This window comes from Oryzias melastigma, linkage group LG20, assembly GCF_002922805.2.
Source record: "Oryzias melastigma strain HK-1 linkage group LG20, ASM292280v2, whole genome shotgun sequence".
Taxonomy (NCBI): Eukaryota; Metazoa; Chordata; class Actinopteri; order Beloniformes; family Adrianichthyidae; genus Oryzias; species Oryzias melastigma.
The window spans coordinates 16,569,696-16,587,387 of record NC_050531.1 but is presented as its reverse complement, the minus strand read 5'-3'; the positions used below and the strand labels follow the sequence as shown (position 1 = coordinate 16,587,387).

The following is a 17,692-nucleotide window of genomic DNA, read 5'->3' as shown; positions in this document are numbered from 1 at the left end:
AACCCAACCTAGTTTGGTTGTAAAAACAATAAAGGCTTAAATCGGGAAAAACATATTACTAACATCTTCAAACATAAATAATGAATTTAATAAAGCTTTGAGAAAACAAAAAATGTAATTAAAAAAAGCCAAAAAATATAGTACATCTAAAATGCTTCATGTAAACTTGTTAAGCATGCAGTGACATCTAGTGGCCTAAACTGCAAACTGCAGCAAAGGAATGAAACATAAATAAGAAAAATGTCTTAAATATCTGGTAGAATTTTAGGTGAGACAATATATTATTCTGAGGGTCATTTTAACTATGTACACAAACATGTTATTCTGCTATATGAATATTATGTCAAACCAACAATGAATGGAGCTGTGATACATCACATTCTAGTTGCTTTTTTTTATTTGTAGTTTATGAGGAATTTGAAGGATGTTTTAACACCTTTATTTTTTACTTCATTACCAGTTATATAATAAATATTCTGTTTTTATTTGTTAAAAGTAGTGTGAAGTTTAGCAGCATTCTGACGGTACGTTGAAAATTAGTGAACAACAGCTTGTTATCAGTTGGAAAGCTTAAATTTTGTTCTTATTATTTTTACCTGCATTTGTTTCTAAAGCAGTATTTGGGTGTGACAAAGACTGGTTTCCAGTCTTGGGACAAATACTTTTGACGTTTAGCTGGTAAAAACAACACACATGTGTGCTTTTGAGATGCTTTAACAATAAAACTTTAAATTTGGCAACAAATAAATTATTATATATATTTTTTTTTGGTCAAACACCCTTTGTGGTATTATTTAAGCTCTGTAGAACAACCTAGAAAAACAGAGTCCAAAGAGAAGCAACAAAACTAATGACCTTGATTACAATATTTTAGGATGAAGTACAGCAAAAGTTTAAGAAAATGAAGTAATTAAAGCAATTTACCAAACAGACCAATATCTGCTCTGACTGCAGTTGGGTTGAGCTGCTGAAGGAGGACTGGTACACATTTCTACTATATGACTATGTAAGAGAACTGGATGGAGTGATGTCACCCATACAAAATGGTTTACTTCTAACTCAAAGAAAATAAAGTCAGATTGGTCACTATTTTTTGTGATACAGACACCGCCATGTTGGAATCAGTTGTCATTAAGCAGTGATTGGTCCGAATCGGTCTGAGTCAACATTTCTATGGCGACCACTCTAACCAATAAGGAGTGAGGTTGTTGGAAGGCCACACCCCTACCACTTTAAAGTGGACTACACGGAATCCGTCAATCGAATGATTGACGTGAGGTATCTGAAAGCTCAGCTTATTTATTTACTAATAGACATAACTTAAAGTAGACATTCAAGGGTATGAGCCACGGTACATGAGCAGCCATAAGACCATTTCTGTGGATAAAATTATAATAATAAACCACACTTCAGTTATTGTTTACTCTTAATGAAATACATTTACTGTTCACAGATACAGGAGCATTAAATAGGATTGGTTAAACTGTTTTCATCCCCTCTTTTACTGCCTTGGGCCTAACTTGTAGTTTTTCCAGCTAAAACTGTCCTCCCCCTTAATTCAAACTGACACGACATTAATGGCTAATTAGTGGACCAAACTTTGGTCTATTATCCAGGCCGAGGCTTGGGGAAACGGCTGCCTGCTTTCAGGCACCTTGCGACTCTGCGGGCTCCAGGCTCAGCTGGGAGCAGGAGAGGTGTTAAGAGGAGGAGGGGAGGGAAGACAGGAGGCGTGCTAAGAGGGAGGTGTGCACGGAGCGTAATCAGACAAGGTAATTGATTAAAAGGTTGATTAAGGTTAAAAGGTTTTTTAGAATGGGTGTGAGGAAGGAGGGGAGGTACTTAATGCTCTGGCGTGTCTCTGACAGCCAAGGTCAAGAAACCCTTGGACTGGAGAAGCTGGAGGGAAAAATGGAAATCATGAAGCGTGTTTGCAGTGATGGCAAAGTGCCTGGAATGTCTCCCAAACTTTAGTGCTCTGCTTTACTTCTAATTTCCAATAAAGCTATATTTTTGAGTATTACAATGATAAATAGAAAAATTCTGAGATTTGGGGAATCATAGTCACATTGGAAGATCCAACTCAATGTTTTCACTGATCTCACCATACATGATCCAACTCATCCTTTCCTCAATACGTCAGCCTGTCTCCTTTGCAAAATAGAAGCTCCAAACCATGATGCTTCCACCTCCGTGCTTCATAGTAGAGTTCAGCATCCTCCAACCAAAGAGTTCCATTTTGGACTTGTCTAAACCACATGATATTCTTCCAACCTTCTTCGGATCATCCAGGTGGTCTCTGGAGAACTTTAGACAGATCTTGACATGTGAGGGTTTAATCAGGATTTGAACCCATGACGACATTGTGGGTTACTACAGTTACTTTTGTGTCTTAGCTTTCTTCAGGTGATTGACCAGTTCCCCCGTATAGTTCTGGGCAGTTTCCTCACTGTTCTAAAGATCTTTTCAGATCTCCACCAGGTGAGCTCTTGCATGGAGCTCCAGGTAGAGAGAGAGATTCTCAATGATCTTGTATGTCTTCATTTCTAATAATTGCTCCAACTACTTCTCTCCAAGCTCCTTACCTAATGTAAAATGGTTAATCCCACTCTTGTTCAGCTCTACAATCTAATCCCTGGTGTCCTTCAACAGCTCTTTGGTCTTGATTATGGCAGAGAAGATGCAGTCTGTCTTCAGGTGTGGACAGGTGTCTTTTATACAAATAACCAGTTCAAACGGGTGACATTAAAAAGTGGAGGATAGAATATAGTGAGGATAGAATTCTTGATTATTTTAAGAGCTAAATACTTATTTTCTGCAACATTTTACAAATACATTCTAAAAAAAAATAAAAATAAAAAATGTTATTTCCTGGATTGTTTACAGTTTCTCACAGTTGAAGTGTATCTATGATGAACATCACAGATCAAACTCATTTTTTAAAGCTTGCAGAATCTGTTATAAACATGTTTTTTGCCTCACGTCATGCTAAAACTCTACTTAAAATTTTAATTAAAGCAGTAGTTTAACTTGATTAAAAACAAGAACAAAAAAAGCAGTTATTCTTTGATAATTTAATATTATAAATATGTGGTAAAAACATGTGTTTGTCCTCAGAAAATGCTGCTTTCAAGGGTTTGATTCAGTGGAGAATTCAACAAAAATTCTAAAAAAGACCCAATTGTAAAAAAATGTCAATAAAGTCTTCATGTTCAGATGACTGCGTGCTTCTAGAGCTCCTTGTTAGTTTTTGCTGTGCTGCAGCAAAACTGACACTCATTGAGAAACTGGCAAGTGCCTGAGTAATCCTCGAGAGACTGGATGTCAAATCTGCATGCAACCCCAGGCTACACACACACACAGGCTTACACACACTTGCATCAAGTGCAATCAGAGCGTCTGAGGAAGCCTTCGACGGCAGGAGAGACAAACGCGACATGGCATCCCGTTTGTAGAGCAAGTCTGCTGTCATTTCTCGTTTGCCCTGGCTGGGTTTTGTTAGCTCGCGCACAGTTGTCATTACACTGCAATTATGGCGGGGTGGGCGGGAGGGAGGGAGGGACGGATGGAGGGCGGGTGCTGCACTTTTAGCTGCTGAAGCTGGCTGTCACAGAGCGTTAGCTGTAATTGCCAGTGAAGACAACTTCCTCTGCCGATTAAAAGCGCTCCTACTCCGTTCACAACGCCAATGACAGGCAGGCCTGTTTAGATATGAGACCATAGAGATGGGAAAACACCAACCCAATAAGATTAAAAGCTCATTATTTTATTGACTAAATAACACTTTATTTGCTCCATTACTGAAATACAGATTTTACCCGGCTTTAAAAGAATTCATCATTTGCTTCCCTTTAATTTGACAAAGTTTTAGTCGTTTTGTAACAAAAATCCTTATCCACAGGAGAATGAAAATGGAATTCACTTCCATTTGTACTAAAAATAAAAAAAAGAAATCCAAAAAAAGTCATCTTCAGTTCAGTATTTTAAAAGTTAAACTTTGTAAAAAAAAATTATAAATAAGAGTTTTAGTTAGTGAAACTATGAGAAGAAAAATAAGTTTAATAGTATCAAAGCTTTTTTCAGGTTTTCTTGTAATAATTGCCTAATTTTAATGCTGTAAATACTTTAAAAATGTATTTTTTGAGTTTTTGTTTGGGGTTAAATTTTGAAAAGTTATTAATCAATTTGATTTTATTGCCAGTGGGGTGACAATTTTTCTTGTGTTGACCAAACTGTGGATTCAATCTTAGTGTCAGAACCACTGACTGTATATGAGAACTGGATTGAGTGAGTGTGACTTCACACATAAACAATGTTATACTTCCAGTTTCAACCAAATTAAATATTTAAATATGGACACCAACATTATGGAACCAGACAAGTACAGCAGGTACTTCCTGTTTGGAACGTGGGGGGGCGGGGTCACTCAGTCTGTCTCATATACGTGACACCCAAAGATTAGGCAGTGTAGGTTTCTCGCGGAAGAGGCCACTTGGGAAGGACGTAAGAATGGAGGAAAAGGATGGAAAAAAAAAGGAGGAAGAGCTGCTAACTGTGAAACACTGGAGCTTAATCTCATTACAGTAATTGTCTATGGGAGAGAATTAAAGTGGGATCTGCAGGAATTATACATGTTGGGGTTGTAATGTAATGAGCTCGATGTAATCCCCCCTCCTCCGCTCACAATCAAAGCCTGCCAGAGAGTCGCAGCCAGCCAACACACATGTAAACATAAACACACAAACACACACACTCCACATGCTGTTTACAGGGAGCGCCACAGACCAGTCTGACAGTCATCGTCCTGAAATGAGTGCCGCAATTGAGTGTTAATAGCAAGCAAAGTGGCAAATTACATAGAGTGGGGATTAACACAAAAAAACGGACAGAACGATGAATGGAAGGGAGGAGGAGGAAGAGGAGGAGGGAGGAGGAAGAGGAGCAAGCTGTGGGAGTGAGGAGAAAGTGCTCCGTAATGAATGAGAGCCCAGACCAGCTTTGCAACAAGGTGTGAGGATGTGTGAGCGGGAAAAGGGGATTAGGAGATGCTGCAGCACCACCATGTGGCCACAACAAAAACTGCAACAACAGTTGATAAAAGACATCAACAAAGCACAGAGAAATGAATCAAAAATGTTCAAGACTTTAACCTTATAACATCCGAGCTTTAGCTTCTGTATTGACATCGTTTAAACTACCGTAACTCTTCAACCATTCATGTCATTAACATAATTCCAACAGATTCGGAGGAGAAGCTTTGCACCAATATGCAACACTTTTCTATGGTGGCTCTGAAGTACAAATCACTCCAACAAAATACTAAATGCAAAAGTATATTAAAGATCAATTTAAAAAGCAAAATAAACAAAATATACAAGAAATTAAATCATTGATTGAGCAAACCAAAAAAAACGACATTTAACCAGTTTCATATTTTATTTCATATTTTAAAATTTGATTTTGTTTCTTTTTTTGGAATTGTGTTTTAGTTATTTGGAGTTACATCTTAGTTTCTGGAATTTTACTTTAATTTCTAAAATGTAATGATGTTTTTTTTTTTATTTTTTGCTTTGCTTTTTTAAATGTTGTTGACATCTTTAAGATCTTTTTGCGTTGAGGGATTTTTGTTGATGTGATTGGCACCTCAGGGCTACCATACTTTGCAGCAGTAAAGTATCGGAATCCGTTGGATTTACATTCATTGCGTAAATGTTCTAAGAGGTTAAAGGAATTTAAAGAGTGTGTGGTCTTTCCTGTCGCCGGTAAAAGCTCCAGTCTTAAAGAGTAAAAGAATAGTAGCTGTTCTGCAAAACATTTAACAAAAAGTTCTTAAACCACAAAGACGACAGCAAAAACGTTCACTTCTGTGCCCTCTGAATAGAACCTATAGAGTGAGGTGTAGAGGGGAGGAAACTCACTCTGTGTGTCCCTGAAAGACGTTGACCGAGTGGATTGATGGGTCTCTGAAGTCCCACAGTCTGAAGGTGGTGTCTCTGGATGACGTGACCACAAGACGTTGGGTGGGGTGCGTGCAGCAATGGGTCAGCTCCTGGTCATGGCCTGAAAGACACAGATGGTTATAGTATACAAACTGTATTCACTCAAGAAAGCTTCTGACACGCATTAAAATAGAGAAAATAATTCAAAAAGTCAGTCAATCTGCATTAAAATTTCATGGGTGTTGAACTCAAAACAAATGAGTTTGTACAGATCATTAATTTAGACAATGGGTGCCCAAAGTGGGATCTGAGGGCCAAATTTGGCCCACCAAAGGTTATCTTGTGGCCCGCCAAGTCGTGGCGGCAGAAGCCACGACTTGTTAAGTTAAAACCTCTAACCCGTTTCCCACCGATTCTCTGATGTTCCAAAACTCTACGGCTGTAATATACTTTCGACCTTCAGGTGGTGCTGTTAGCACTTTGTTAGCCTATGGCTATGAGTGAAACGACCCCCAAGTGAGTCGGTCCTGGGCTTTTTTTGTGTTAGAAATTCCCAAGAGGCTTCATGGTCACTTTTGATGCTTTTAGCAGCTTTTTCAGCTAGCCAAGATGGAGCGACAACGGCAGTGACAAACGGATAAAGTCAAAAGAGCAGCTCTACGTCTTTCAGTTTGTCGTTTTCATTGGAAGAACGTTTGTTTTAGATTCCTCTTGTTTTAAAAAAAAAAAAAAGGCCATTGGGGCTTTTCTTTTTAAGGTTTTATTCTTACTAATGTGTGTTACCTTAATGAATGCAAAAAATAAACAAATAAATTAAACCATATTCTTTATATTCTCCTTTTATTTCATGACATGCAAAAAAATATTGTTTTTGGCCCAAGGACTGGGATCCCATTTAGATTTTGGCTCTTTGAGCAAAAAGTTTGGTTTGGGTCTTTGCTATTATGTAAATATTTTTTTAAAAATCACGTATAAGTCACAACCCCAGCCAAACTGTGCAAAAAATAAATGAATAAATAAAACACAACTTGTACTCCGAAAAATACTATAATTTAGAAGCCAAATATGTAAAGTTTGTTAAAATAATTAACCTCCAGCAAAATTGGAAGGATGTTAAACTTTAAAATAAGACTATAAGTTAGGTTTTTTTTGTTGGACCTTTTTATTTCTGTTTTTTCTAAAATATGTTTTATTCTTTAAGTTAAAAGTTTGTCTTTAGGTCACAGAAAAAAGGTTCATAATAGGGATAACAAAAAACGTGCTTCATAAACTAAGTAAATATGGTTCAAATTATTTTTGTAAATAATGTGCAACTCTCCACGTACCAGTGAGAGTGTGAACAAGTTCAGACGTCTCCACCTCGTAAAGGTTGGCAGCCCGATCCCAGGAGGCCGTCACCACCTGTCGTCCTCCTACCAGCCAGTCAGCAGCAATCACCACGCTCTGGTGGCTCTTCAGCGTTGCTGTGGCAACCCTGACAGTGGGGACCTCGCATGGGCCTTCTCCGTCCACCTCGCCCTCCTCTCTGTCCGAAGAGTCCTGGTCTTCATCGCACAGAGTCTGTGTGACCAAACAATGCATCAGGTCAGAGTAATGGAACAAGTCGTGACATCTCCGATTGGCTCCTAAACTACTCACAGTGACATCTGGTGGTGGCTGAGGGGCAGGAAGTTGCACCATGTAGCGCCAGATGTGAGCCGTCTGATCTCCAGAGGCTGTGGAGTAAAGAGAACATACAGAAAACGTCTGAAGTAATCAAACTTTTTGACCCAGATGCTGCATTAAAAATGTAAACATGAAACAGGCGAAAGATCCAATGCGTACCTGTGAGCGCCATCTGCTCTGTCGGGTGGAATTTGATGGAGTTCACTGTACAGAAAGAAGGAACAAAACAGATTTGTTCCGATTAAAAACTAAAACGAAGAAACATGCGGCCAAAAAAAATTTTTTTTAAATAATAAAACTAGATCTTTTTATTGTGTTCTTGATAGAAATAAAAAAATATCTTAAAGTTCCAAAGGAAAACAATCAGCTTCTCCTCCATGTTGGTGTTGGACTAAAGCTGCTGATTATGTCATCAATACAGACAAGTTTCTGATTGGTTGATCACTGTTTAAATATTTGAACTGTGGAAAAATTTCTGCATTTTGCCCACCTTAAACACGTTAAAGCACCCCTCCTAACGCGTAAAACGCGCTGCAGAACTTATGATCGTGTCTGTACATTGACTTAACTTTAAAACTGGATGGCCCTGCCGCATAAATGACCTTTATGTGGGAACTTAGTATAACACTGCACACCTTTATTTTATTTTGAAAGGTTATGCTTGATGGCAGATACATTTCCTTACCTGATCCTGCATGGCCAGAGTACTTCAGCAGACATTTTCCTGTCTCTATGCTCCACAGCAGCGCAGAGTGATCTGTTGGAGCAGAGCAGACCGTTCACACGTCTAAAATACTAAACTGCAACAAAATTATATGATTTAAGGAAAAAGGAGTCATTTCTTTCTTCTGATACATCCTCCCTTAAGCAGTCTGAACGTACCAGCAGAAGCCGTGCCGAGCACCACTGGCTGCGTTCGGGTGACGCTCAGGTCCCAGATCCCGTCCCGATGGCCCACGTATTCCTTAAGGAGCTGACATAAAGCCCGGGAGCCTGTGGTGGCCTTGAAGCTGGACACGATCTAACGAGGAGAGGAACACCGGTACATTTACAGGAACACGGCTAAAAACTCAGTTTACTTTGAAGTACAGTGTTCCTTTGTTTATTGCAAGAGCTAAGTTCTAAAAATAACCTGCAATAGGTGAAATCTCCAAAGTAGTATGAAACCCCTCACCACACACTATTCACTTTTCTCTCTGGTTTAAGCTCCCAAAGTTCAAACCTTTGTAGACAAATAAGTTCAGGAATACAGAATAAATAAAAGATCTGCTCTCCATTGAAGATTTATGTAGATTTTGAATGCATTCTATACAGGAGACAGTGGTATACAATCAAGATGCAGAACACAAAAAAACACATCCCCCAAAATACCCAAGCAAAATGAAATGGCACTGTAAATATTTGCAAAACAGCAAGACTGCTAAAGGTGAACCGCGTTATAGCGAGAGACCAATGTGGAGGGTTTTTTTCTTAAGGACAGTACACTATACAGGTCATTCGCCACTTTTTCAGGGCGTTTGAATGTTCAATTCCAGATTCCAGTGCCCTGAAAATGTCCAAGAACCCTCTGCAAAAGACTGGTGAACATTGATGCTCACTAAATTGGCAAATATAGACCACCATGAATTGTGTTTTAATGAATCGCTATGTGAGAAAAAAAAAAAATATTTAAATTCATTTTATTGTAAATCAGCCATGTTCTCATAATAAAAACACAGAAGAGTCATACATAGAAAAAAAAAAGTAGTGAGTATTCAAAATGAGTTAAAATCCAGGACACTGGATAGTCCCACACTATTGTTTTTAGGGGTTAGGAAGTAGTGAGGAGATGAATACTTAGCTTAGATTTTTTTTTAAAAAGTAAAAAATAATCAATCTTCCTTATTATTTGTTCCGGAAATTCCTGCCAAACATGAAAAACGAATAGGAAACAGAATAATGCTCAGATTTAAGCACTGAATAAAATGATTTAAGGTAAAGAAACCTAAATAAATACAGATAAGCAGTTTGTCCCCTTCTTTTTGGCTTTACTCCTATCTTCAAGCTACTCTGCTGCAGGGCCCCTAACACCTTCACAGCAGGTTTACGTTAAAAAATAATAAATCAGATAACATCCACTGACAGATGGACATCTCTCTAGAAATCCCTCCTCCTACTGGCTCCTGACAGAAATATGTATTTTTCTTGATTTAGATTTATTTGACTTTGGACTAGCTGGCGTCTGCTTCACATGTAATATTTGGGAAAAGCTTTGCCGCTTTCAAATCAAACTAAACCGCTCACCGTTGTTATCGCCCAGACCATACGTCAAATCAAATCTGAGCGAGTGGGAGATGGAAGGTTGCTGTGCTCAGACAGCAGAGCTCTAAAAATATCTCTGGTCCTGCTGCTTACACATGACATCCACCGCTGTGGGGAGGAAGGAGCGGAGGAGGGACGCGTCACGCAGCCTGTGCAGCACTTGCTGCTGCTGGCAGAGTTATTAGATGTTTGGGAGTCAATCGATGCTGCAGCAGAGCAGCTGGATCACAGAGGACATTTGAACACATGCATTACGTCAGAGTTTACGCCACGACGCCATCCTATAGGTCAGTGGTCCCAAACAGTTTTCAGGAAATAGACCCATAAAATGTCAGACAATCTTGGCCTAAAGTGGGCGCCTATTTTTTTTTTTTTTTTCTTAGCTTTCAGTTTCTTTTAACTTTTGAGAGCAAAGTTTATCTTGATCCCCTGTAAACCCTCTACAGCTGCTTTAAACTTTATTTGTTCACTAGATTTTGTGTAGGAACCAAAGTGCAAGCTAAAAAAAAAAAAAGAGAGAAATCAGACACCAACTTCAGCTTCTTTAGATTTAAAGTGCCACAAGTAATACAAAATAAAAACGGTCATTAAAACTAGTATTTTCTAAATATGATCATATATAAAAAAAACTTCAGTCTCATAACATTAGAAAGCCAGTTACTGAATATTATTATCATTATCATTATGGGGATGTTAGAACAACTGTAGCAATAATTCCAATTTGGATTTATTGGTTTTCATCCTTTTAAATGCTTTTATTTTGAAGTCAATCATTTTCATCTGTGGATCTTTTCTTTGAAAAAAAACTTTCCAAATTGACTTTGGTAGTTTGGGGGTTGAAATTTAGCAGTAAGTGAGAAAGTAGCAGACAGATTTTTGACACGTAACCAAGCGATTTGAGATGCGTCAAGAATGAGTTGAATCTAGTAGTTTTTCAAAATAAAACTTCAATTGGAATCAAATTATAAATAAGATTAAAAAAAGTAAGTCATTTTATTTCTCTGTGGTCCGGTACCAACTGTCCCACACACCGGTACCAGCCCATGCCCCGGGATTTGGGGAACACTACCATAGGTCGTTATTAGCCAACGACAAGGGAGTGATGAGAAAACTAGAACATTCCAGGCCAAACCTGTAATGCACAGAAGCTACTGTTAGTGCAAATAATTAGTCTCAACACCAGTTTTCACTCAGTATTATTAGAGTTTTTGTGTTAGTCGTGCCATACAGAGCAGCTCCAGCTTCAGTGAGGTCCACCCTTTATTCCACATGTCCTCTGTTATAAATTTTGAACAAAAATTGATACATTTTCCATAAAGCTCCAATCGCATTCAGAAGTTACTGGGTTTAAATCTGAGAAATCAGTTTAATAATTTAAAGAAACACTCTTAAAAGTCTTGGATCTTTTTTAAGTACAATTTAATCATGAAAAATGAACAAGTTAATCTAAAGTAGATAGTTTAGAAGGTCTTAAGTCTCTGTTAACTGACTTTTAAAATACATAACTTTAAAGAGTTTTCTGTGCTAAACTTTTACCTAAATTGATGCAAAATTAGATTTTGTTTGATCTAAAGCATCATGTTATACGTCTGTGTTAAAAAGGAAGAACAAACGTGCATTTATCTCAACAGATAAAGGTTTCTCACTTCAGTTTGAGAAGTTAAAAAGGACAGAGTGTCGTGTTTTAGCACACATTTTTGTGATGCCAGAACAAGGTGACATTTCAATTTAAATTTAAGAAATAGCTTTGTAGGAAGACGCCAGTCTGACGAGACAATTTACTAAAGAAAATTGAGGAAATCATTCTGTCTAAAAAGAATAAGAAATTCAAGCGAAGGTCAATTCCTTCAGGGCTCTCTGAGGCCAAATGTCAGCGAACTGTTTGATACAAACTAAATTGTAGACTCTAATATTCCAGCACATATGGGGAAGTGCCTGAGTCTACATGCAAAAGAGATATTTAAAATCGTAACAGCATTTAGGGATGATTGAAGGTATTTTCAAAACGACTTTAAATGTCATTCTCCATTTTATAGAGCTGTCCGAATCTACAATTTCCAAAATCCAGCACCCTGGAAATGTCCCAGAAGTCTCTGCAAAAAAACTAGTTTCCAGCCGTACAACTAGATTAGCAAATATAGACCACAATGCAAAAAATGTATTTAATTGTATTTTTATAAATCATCCAAGTTCTCAAAATGTCAAATTCCCTCTGCACAGTGCCATCTAGTGGTTACACTTAAGAAAGACATTGCATTTGACATTTTGTAGTGAAGCAACTTGTGTTTTATGTCTACTCGACAATCATCAGCTTTGTGGAATTTTTAATTAAATTTAAAAAAAAATGTGTGTCATCTAATAAAATATCTGTCAATCTAGTCATATATACAGAACTGTCTGTTCATTTTAACATTAAAGGATTTTAAAAAATCATTTTAACATTAAAGGATTTAAAAATATATATTTAACCAATCTAGATTTATCTGTTTTTTATTTTAGTTTTTACTGAAGTTTCACAAAATTTACATAAAATGAATATCAGTTGAATAAAAATATTTAACTCTGACATAGAATATCAGCTTCTGCAGAAAACACAACTGTGTTCCAGATTTTTCTACTCATTTAAAGGTGAACATCAGTCCAAAATTACTTTTTTTTTGCTTCAGTTTATTATGTTTTACTCCATAAAATACTCAAGAAAAATCAATATCAGTATTGCTTAAAGTCATTTCAACATAGCATAATTGATGTAAAGGGGTGTTTTAAATGTAACTTCTTCTAATTTGTCGTCACGGCAGTATAATACTCTTTTCCCATGACTGTAAACTAAAGGAAAGGTTTAGGAAAGTCCATCTTAACAAGTCAATAAAATTATAAAAAGGTCTGGCACATAAACCCCAAAAATGGCTGATAAATGAAATTTTCAGGGTTGGATTTTGGCTACAAATGACAGACTTTCCGCAATTTAGTAAGACGTTTATCATAAGCTTCTTTACACATTATTTTCTGGGTTTATTTTATGAAAAAATGACTAAAAAAAAACAAAAGTTATGAATATAGTTTCTCCATTTATCTGTTTTTCAATCCATGTTTGATGCAGCTGTTCAGTGCGTTTTTTTTCTGTTTGGGACAAGGAGTTATGGTGCAATCCAACAGAATCCACAGCAGTTTCCCACAATGCTTTGTGACGAGCAGCATTCAAAACGTTACCCATGAATCTCCGCCCCACAACTCCCATGTGGCCACGCTGAAGTTGCGCGCTCCACCTAATTTGTCCTGGAAAGTGTATAAGCACTACCTCGGTAAGAGTTAAAGAAAAAAATAAAAATCACTTTGAGGTTTGGATTCTTCACATTACTGTAATTCTATTCTTACATCAACCACTGGTGAAAGAAAATGACCAAAAAGCAAGGCTTTTTTTTATCCATTTACCTACTCTGATCACATTTATATCCCAGAGGAAGAAGACCAGTTTTTCCTCCTCTTACTCAGAAACACACTGGATTCTAGCAGAAGCTCCGACATTTAAACATGAGAGATCTGCTGAGCGCCGGTACCTTGCTGGTCGAGGCCTTGTAGGTGGTCTTCAGCTTCTGTGACAGCTGGCTGGTGCTGTGGCTGGCTGTGATAGGAACACAGAAACGCAACAAATGAAATTCTTTATTGAATTTACAGATCACTTTTCATGGCAGTGTGCTGTAAAAGCTGTGTACGGCTGGTAATCTGAGAGAACGTTATGGATCAAACACCAGGTTTACAGATAATCTCTTTAGACCTGAAAAAAAAATCCAGGTTGTTAATCTGATTGTAACCCAGTGGTTAATCCAGAATGATTCCTGTTTGCTAAAACACTACACTTCTGCACTGAAGTTCATTTAAAATCTGGACTCCTAGATCATTAGGAAAAACGTTAAGGCAGTGATGCTCATTTGTTTCAGAACTAACAGATTGTTGGTGATAAAATGATTTGACCCTAAAAAAATCTAAGGAGTCAAATTTGGCCACTTGTTATATGTTACTTTTTTAAATTGTATTTATTTATTTTTTTGCTTTTTACTTTAAATTGTTCGCCCTCTGTTAACTGCTGCTACCCAAAATGTACAAACAGACCACAAGAAATCAAATTAATCTTAAAAAACAAAAAACAAAACTAAAAATAAAATAATTCTGGGTTCAAATAGGTACACACCTTAAATTTGAATTTTCTCAAATATAACAGACCATAAATTAGTAAACTCTGTTTTGTGGAAAAACTCTTGAATGTTTTAGCATCTACAAGTTGGAGCTGTTGAGTGAAGACACTTTCCACACCTTTTTCAAATCCATTAATTTAAGAGTGCATCCGCAGAGCACATCAATAAGAATGAACTACATTTATTATTAAAAATATATGTACCGTATATTAATTTTCAGGCTGATTTTTGCACAAATAGTTTTTTTTCTTTTTTGTTGTTTCTATTGAGTCAAATCTATTCACAAACATTCACACATGGCCTCTATTTTAGTTAATTTGTTTTCTTTAGTGAACTAATACTTCAAGTCATCTTAAAAATGTAGTTTTTTTTTTACTTCTACCTTTCATTATCTCATCTCTACATGTCTGTGAAAGCTTTCGGGTTGTGTTGAACTCTTTTTATGCTTGTTTTAAACCTAATTTAAAAATAAAAAATGGTCAAACTCCATTATTTTTACTAACAATCTGATGCTAATCTTTAATTTTTTTTGTAATCTAACATTTTTTTTAGCAAAAAAGCAGAGCATATTTAGTGTTAAAGTAGCTTTGAAAACAGGACAAACCTTTAGCTTTCAGAGCTCCTTTGGTGGGGTCTCCTCCCTCGATCGTCTGTCCATCTCCAGTCAGTCGCTCGTTCAGCGAGTCGATTTCCCGCCGCACTGCAAAAGCACGCAGCAGAGTCTCAGCTTTTTGAGGGTTTAGCTATTCGGATTCATGAAGGTGGAACTCACGTTCGAGGTTTTCAATGTAGAGATTTTCAAACTCGCGCTCAATCTGGCCAAACAGGTCAAGGAGATTGTTCCTCAAGGCGTGGGGCAGCTTGGAGTCCTGAGTGGAGGAAATGTGGGCTCAACGTGAAAAAGCAGGAAACTACATCACACCTTCGTGCAGATTGTTTAAGAAAACCTTCACAAAACTGAAAAAGCGGCCTTACCTCCATGATAAATCACACACGTTGTCAGGCAGTTTTCACCAAAAACAAAATTAAGCAGAAAAAGTAAAAACTAAAAAAGAGCCATTTGAGGAACTGCGGCGTCGCACACATGATCTGAACCTGCAGTCAGAGCAGTTCGTCCCACTTACAACAAACCACAAAAAAAAGGTCATTCTGAAAATTCAAAGCTGCTTACTTTTGTCCCTTAAACCTAAAATGCACTTGGCTCAATAATGACACCATTAAAACGAAGCAGAATTAACGCTCTCTGTGTTCCGTCCGGGCTCATAAAGCTGTCTGTGTATGTGGAGTTTGAGCTGTGGGGGTTGGACTGAGTACACAAACACAGCCAGTGCGTCTTGGCCATAGACAAAAAAAAAGGACTGTTGAAAAGACTAATCAGACCTGGACAAGCGGCTCATATTAAAACTTGATGAGGCAACAGACCGCTGCAAGCTGAGCTCAAGTTTTGCTTGCTGGACATGGAAAGACGAGCGGAAAAAGTAAAAGCTGAATGACAAAAGGGTCAAATTAGGTCAAATGATCAGATCTGAGGAACTTTAGCTGAAATCCGGATGGATAAATACCGTTTGTGCCAGCTACAACTTCACATGCCATCATCTGTTTGATGAGGGAGTCTAAAAAGACTTTGTCCACCTTATCTGAGAGGCAGCTCTTGCTGTGTTGGCTCTGCAGGCAACTCCCAAAAGTTAACAACTGTCGTCTTCTTGTTCAAACAGAAGCCGTTTTTATTATCTCTGTCGCCATGTTGGGTCATCGTGTAGGTTTAATTCAAAAAGCTTAGTTAGAAGAAAGTTAATCACCAACTGCATGTCACCAGTGGGTTGGAGAAGTCACAGCAGATTCCTTTGTTCTGAATTACAACACTTAGTAACCCGAGGTTACGGCCACACCGGACGCTTCTTTAACTTTTACCCAGAATGGGATTCTGTTGCTTCTTGCTAAAACACCAACCCTAAAAATCTCTCAATCTCACATCGTACAAACAATGTGGATCTGGGGATTTTACATCAGCAGGCAGAAAAATCAAAACAATGCTGTCCAACCGGATCATAGTTTACTCTCGAGCCTGACAAAAACAGCCCCACACCCTGACAAAAACACAATCTAAACTTCCTGTTATCAAAGCATAACCTGTAGGGTATTTTTTTGTCTTCTAAAGGCTGTTTCTATACATTTTGACCTGCAGGTGGGCACAGGAAAAGATGAGAGCTGCCCTTTCTCACCTGTCCTTCCAGCATGTCTCCTCGTAGGACGCCCGGCGGCCTGTCCTCTGTGCTGTTGGTGCGGCGGATTGACAGGCTGTGAGCCTTGCGCTTCTGCTTGGGGTGACGTGCAGCTGAACCTGAGCCGCTACTGCTTCCTCCCTCCACAGGCATGCCTTCTACCTGATGTGTGGCCCCGCCCCCTCACAATCCACCTGATAAGCAGGTAAACAGAAACCACGCTGGCTGGCAGGAGAGTAGCTCAGATCCGTCAGTTATTGTCGCCTGCCTGCATATGCAAAGCAGGAATGATTGTTTAGTCAGTCTTGCCCTGAAAGAAAATTAAACTAATTTATTCCTAAACTCTGGGATTAAATGTCACTTGGTAAAAATAAAACATGCAATAAAGTTTTTTGCTTTAGAATCTCACATGAACTTACTGTAATCATGTGGTGCAAATGTAGTAATAAATTATTTCAATAAGACTATAAGCTATAAAATAAAATAAAATAAAATAAAAAGTCGTAAATTTTAGTGACAGCTTTGGGAACAGAAATAACAACTAAATCACAAGAGGAAATTAGATAATCTAAACCTAAAATCACATTACAGTAGCCATGTTGCAATCAATCCATTTAAATTTCTCCTGTCACACAACTGGTTGAGCCACAGTTTCCTCTGAAACATTTCATTCTGCTGTCACGTGTTTTACAGCTAATAAAAAAACAATCAATACGTAATAAAATAAATACATTCTGAAAGCTTTTGAATCTAAGAAAAAGGTCCCAAACATTTATAGGCCACTAAAACTCGCGCGTCGCAAAATGTGGGTTTCAACCATTAAAACTAGAGTAAATATTAGCTGATTGTTTTAAATTATATATATTTTAAGAGTTTTTAATGATGACATGGATATTTCCGCTTGAATCTGAAGCAAACTCACATTTTAAGCTAAACGGCGTAATTACTGAGCAGCCGTTGTCTTGACGTACATTCAGTGGGTTTAATCTTTTTTTGTACATATATAGATTATATTACGAGTCAATATGTATTTGAATGACAAAAACAGCGGACGGACACTCACCCCTGTCTCTGAATTCATTGCGTTCTCTTCAGCTCTAATAACAGCTGCAAGCTAGCACCGCTAGCCGCCACATACCGCGGTGTCTGTTTCGAAAGGAAACTAAGACTTTGGTGACGTTTTAGTCTATTTCAAGCTCTATAATCAACTTAAGACATTCATCCTATTGTGTGGCTTTAACAATGGATTGTGACGAAACACTACAGTTTTGCGTCTATCTGATTTTTCTTTTCTTTTTTTCTGTCTAATATTTGACACATCACGTATCACGTCTTTCATCCGTGTTCCGTATTTGTTTGCGCTTTTTTTAGC

The 17,692-nt window shown here is 37.7% G+C and overlaps 1 protein-coding gene across 2 annotated transcripts in view; it reads right to left on the bottom strand.

The window, feature by feature from the left end:
* LOC112151157 (WD repeat-containing protein 37) overlaps window positions 1-17,656 on the bottom strand; it is a 22,998-nt gene extending 5,342 nt beyond the window's left edge. The window contains exons 1-11 of one of the 2 annotated variants that reach the window (XM_024279865.2): window positions 17,384-17,656; window positions 16,321-16,588; window positions 14,871-14,967; window positions 14,703-14,798; window positions 13,463-13,527; window positions 8,487-8,625; window positions 8,290-8,361; window positions 7,764-7,808; window positions 7,578-7,654; window positions 7,265-7,499; window positions 5,919-6,060 (exon numbers count right to left, since the gene is read on the bottom strand). In XM_024279865.2, the coding sequence (XP_024135633.1) occupies window positions 5,919-6,060; window positions 7,265-7,499; window positions 7,578-7,654; window positions 7,764-7,808; window positions 8,290-8,361; window positions 8,487-8,625; window positions 13,463-13,527; window positions 14,703-14,798; window positions 14,871-14,967; window positions 16,321-16,473 (1,121 nt within the window). In that variant the 5' untranslated portion in view covers window positions 16,474-16,588; window positions 17,384-17,656. Of the gene's footprint in view, window positions 1-5,918; window positions 6,061-7,264; window positions 7,500-7,577; window positions 7,655-7,763; window positions 7,809-8,289; window positions 8,362-8,486; window positions 8,626-13,462; window positions 13,528-14,702; window positions 14,799-14,870; window positions 14,968-15,073; window positions 15,581-16,320; window positions 16,589-17,383 lie in introns of those variants that run through there. The other variant, XM_036217497.1, reaches the window with a different exon arrangement.
* Window positions 17,657-17,692: the final 36 nt, after the last annotated feature.